Source organism: Embiotoca jacksoni, unplaced genomic scaffold (assembly GCF_022577435.1).
Source record: "Embiotoca jacksoni isolate LCO1_2020_lvr unplaced genomic scaffold, fEmbJac1.0.p SCAF_24, whole genome shotgun sequence".
In the NCBI taxonomy this organism is placed as follows: Eukaryota; Metazoa; Chordata; class Actinopteri; family Embiotocidae; genus Embiotoca; species Embiotoca jacksoni.
Genome location: NW_027185375.1, coordinates 1,014,126 through 1,017,612, shown reverse-complemented (window position 1 = coordinate 1,017,612; position 3,487 = coordinate 1,014,126). Strand labels below are relative to the sequence as shown.

Genomic DNA, 3,487 nt, shown 5'->3' with positions numbered 1-3,487 from the left:
GGATATAGAATATGTCTTAATAAACTTAACAGCTTAACAGTGATGCTGCATTATTTTAATTGAAATGTTAAACACATTAAATATATCAGGCTTGTAAAGTGATCATTAACAGGAAAGCAGGATTTATAGGCTGCTTGTCATTTATGCAGAAACAAAACTGCTCAGTGGCATCTCGTCTTTCAAGTATGAGCTATTTAAGTTGTGTTCACCCACACACACAGCAAAACTATTGTTGTCATTGGTATTTTGGTTTACCAACGTCACCACACTAAGACATACTCAATATCAAAGATTCCAGAAGACTTAGTATGCAAAAGGCGTGGCTCAAATCGTTTATAAATGACAATCTCAGTCTCTACAGTCATCCACACACCTGCTGGAAGTCAAACAGGTAACAAGATTTTCAGAACATTTGCTGATTTTTTCGAAAGTTGTTGTTTTTTTTAACTAAAAGATATCAGTAAGTAAAACTATAGTCTTTTCTTCTTTCTTTTTTTTACCTGTTTGATTGGACATTTGCTTAAACCTCCTGCTTCCTCTGCCGTGCGAGGAGGTCCTCTCTTCCTGCGAACACTTGTGACCCAAATGAATGAATTGGTTTCTTTTTGACAGTGGCATAAATAATCTATTCTTCATTTTCTTTTCTCCTTTCTTTTGTGTTTGTTGTTTTTGGTTGGGTGAGGGTTTGGAATTTTTTGTTTCTCCGTGGAGAAAAGAAAAGGACAAATTGAACATTTAAAAGAGGAAAATAGTTCCCATTAAAGACTGCATAACATAGAATAATAATAACTATATTGTTCTTGTATATTTTAAACCTAAATCATTAACATTCATCCCTCATCCTCACGTCTGCAGGTATTTGAATACTGCTGGATTAAAACGAAGAAAACAGTCAAAAGTCAAAGCCACTATGGAGCGTAACTCAACAGAATCTGGGACCACTGATGTCATTGATGTGGTTGCTGATGAACAGATTTATTTTGATGACTTGTGGAACTGGCACCTTTCACAGTACGTACAGCAAAACCCAGATTCCCCCAACACGCAACTGTTCTCGGTATTAGCGCTGCTGAACGCATACGTTCCCGATTCCTACCTCTCGATGCAGGAGTGTCAGCACATCCTCGGACCACCTGATCCCATCAACGGAGGCCCCCCCTTCAGTCAAAGAATGGTGCCGTTTACTGAATTAATTGACACATCTGAAAATGTGCGTATTGACCCAGTGATTGCACAGAATGTTGTGGAGCGACTCGCTGACTCCGGAGTTACCCGAAGCAATACAGCGAAGCTTTTGATGTCCTTTCTTTGCGGAGATCAGCCGCAACCAGACATCGTCCAACACATCAAAGATTTGCTCACAAAGAGAGAAATGGGGGAAAAGCGTAAAGAGGAGTTCTCGAGGTTGATCACCCATATTTTTGAAGAAGAGAGATTGGGCCATGCAGTCTCTGTGTTGAAAACGGCTTCAGATAAATTCAGACAGAACCCCAGTTTTCCTCAAACCATTTCTCGTCTATATCTCAACAAATACAAAAATTGTAGTGACAAAGCAGAAATTTGGGCAAAGAGAGCCATTAAAAGAGCTCCAAAGAACTCGTACGTGGCTGACACTCTTGGACAGGTTTATAAGAGACGTGTGATAGCCTGTCAAGGGCAGAATATTTTCCATTGTGCGACAGAGGCCTTGCGAGCTTTTAAAGATGTGGAGAAGAAAGCTGAGCAAGAAGAGGGCCCAGAAAGGCATGACATAGCTGACACTGTAAGCATGTCAGATAACTTCAACAACAGAGGTCTTTTTGGTTTCATTCAAGTGGCAAAGATAGTCTTCGAGAAACTGGGCAACGACTATGCTAGTGTTCAAATAAACTTGAAAGAAGTTGAAGCCAAGTTTGAGTTTTTTGAATGGTATCTGACCTACTCCAGGCTGGACATGACCTCCTTAGAGCCAAAATTCTTCTGGAAGGATGTTGCAGAGTGTTATAAACACTACACAGGGCAAACAGCAGCTGAGTCCACCAGCTTTCCAGGCCTTCTTGATCGTCTGAATCAGGGCCGTTTCATTTCAAAGGGAAGACGTGCAGGATTTGAGGAAGCCGAGATAACAGCGGACGCTCTACAGTCAATCCGAGACACTTTGAGAACTAGCCAGGAGAAAAACACTGACGACGTCAAAGTAGCAGAGAGGTACATCCTCTCCAACATCATCTTGAGCAACAAGATGCCCAACTCTCCTCAGCCCACCCTGGTGGACGAGCTCCAAGCAATAATTTTCCAATTATTGGACACGGAGGTCGGGCGCAGAAGCCCTGAGTTTTACCTTTTGGTTCTCATGTTGTTCTGGCCGGAGGAACGGGCGACGCAAGAGCCTGGCCTGGTGATTAACATCGACCTGCAACGGTACGTCACATTCATGGCAGATGCATTTGAGAGAGTCGGGTATGCCAAGTACCTCCGAGGCCGTTACCTGTTGCCACTGTTTTTTCTGGGAAAAGGCTCCGGACTGAGCAAGTGGATTCACAAATCAAGGTTGGATGCAATCGTGGAAGAACAGGTGGACACGGAGCTCGCTGCTGAACGAGATAGAAGAACTGAGATGAAAATGAGGCGCATCAGTGATATGTGGTGCAGTGGGGAAGTGTGGCAAATCCCACAAGTCCAAGAAATCCTTCTCCCAGTCCGGGTAGAGCCTTCTACAAATCCACGGGAAGTGTTTGTCTATGTAGGAGGGAAGAAAACTAAAGCAATAACAGAAGCTAAACCAGATGGATCAGCCCTGAGACTTTACTACCTCGGCTTCACCATTCAGGGTCCTGTAGTCTTCTAGGTGGACAATGATGACGATGATGATTATCAATGGCCGTAATAAAGACGCAACAACCATTAGCTTGACAACAGGATAGACCACACTGTTAATGTTTAAAAAAATGATTGGAACACATGGATTCATGAAAAAATACAAGCAAAGTTTGCCAAAAAATAAAAAACATGTTTTGTTTAATGTATAATGTATAATAATATATGTAATGTGTATAATATATTTATACATTTAAATGTAAGTTTGAAGCAGTAAATTATCTTTGTTTAAATAATTAAAAGGTGGTTGGGTGTATAAAATATGCTCTTTTAAATTCAGGTTTCGATCTTTGTATTTTTATTAACCATGACTCAAAACAACATTATCTTAACCATGAGTCTTTAGTGTCATATTTGAATCATACTTCGGTAGCAAAATGTAAATATTGAAGAATTATCAGTTTGAAAATGCCAAAAGTGACATTTGGTTTGATAAGATCTGAAAAATCACACAGTCTAAATCTGTTATGATTCAGATCACAAAAAAAAAAGACTTTTTTTTAAAGTTTTGTTTTGTGGCCTACTTTTATATAAAGAAAGTTAAATTGTTGTATTGGGCTGGATGGGATTTTGCAGATATGATATTTTAGGAGTTGCTGCTTATATTCATTTTATTTGAGGTTTTTATGTT

The 3,487-nt window shown here is 40.1% G+C and overlaps 1 protein-coding gene across 1 annotated transcript; it reads left to right on the top strand.

The window, feature by feature from the left end:
• The first annotated feature begins 910 nt into the window (after window positions 1–910).
• LOC138203799 (sterile alpha motif domain-containing protein 9-like) lies at window positions 911–2,827 on the top strand. Its single transcript, XM_069158794.1, has one exon. The coding sequence runs from the start codon at window positions 911–913 to the stop codon at window positions 2,825–2,827; it is 1,917 nt and encodes a 638-aa protein (XP_069014895.1).
• Window positions 2,828–3,487: the final 660 nt, after the last annotated feature.

What these genes read in the sequence shown, in the direction of transcription:
- LOC138203799 (XM_069158794.1), top strand. Translation starts at nt 911, where the DNA reads ATGGAGCGTAACTCAACAGAATCTGGGACCACTGATGTCATTGATGTG.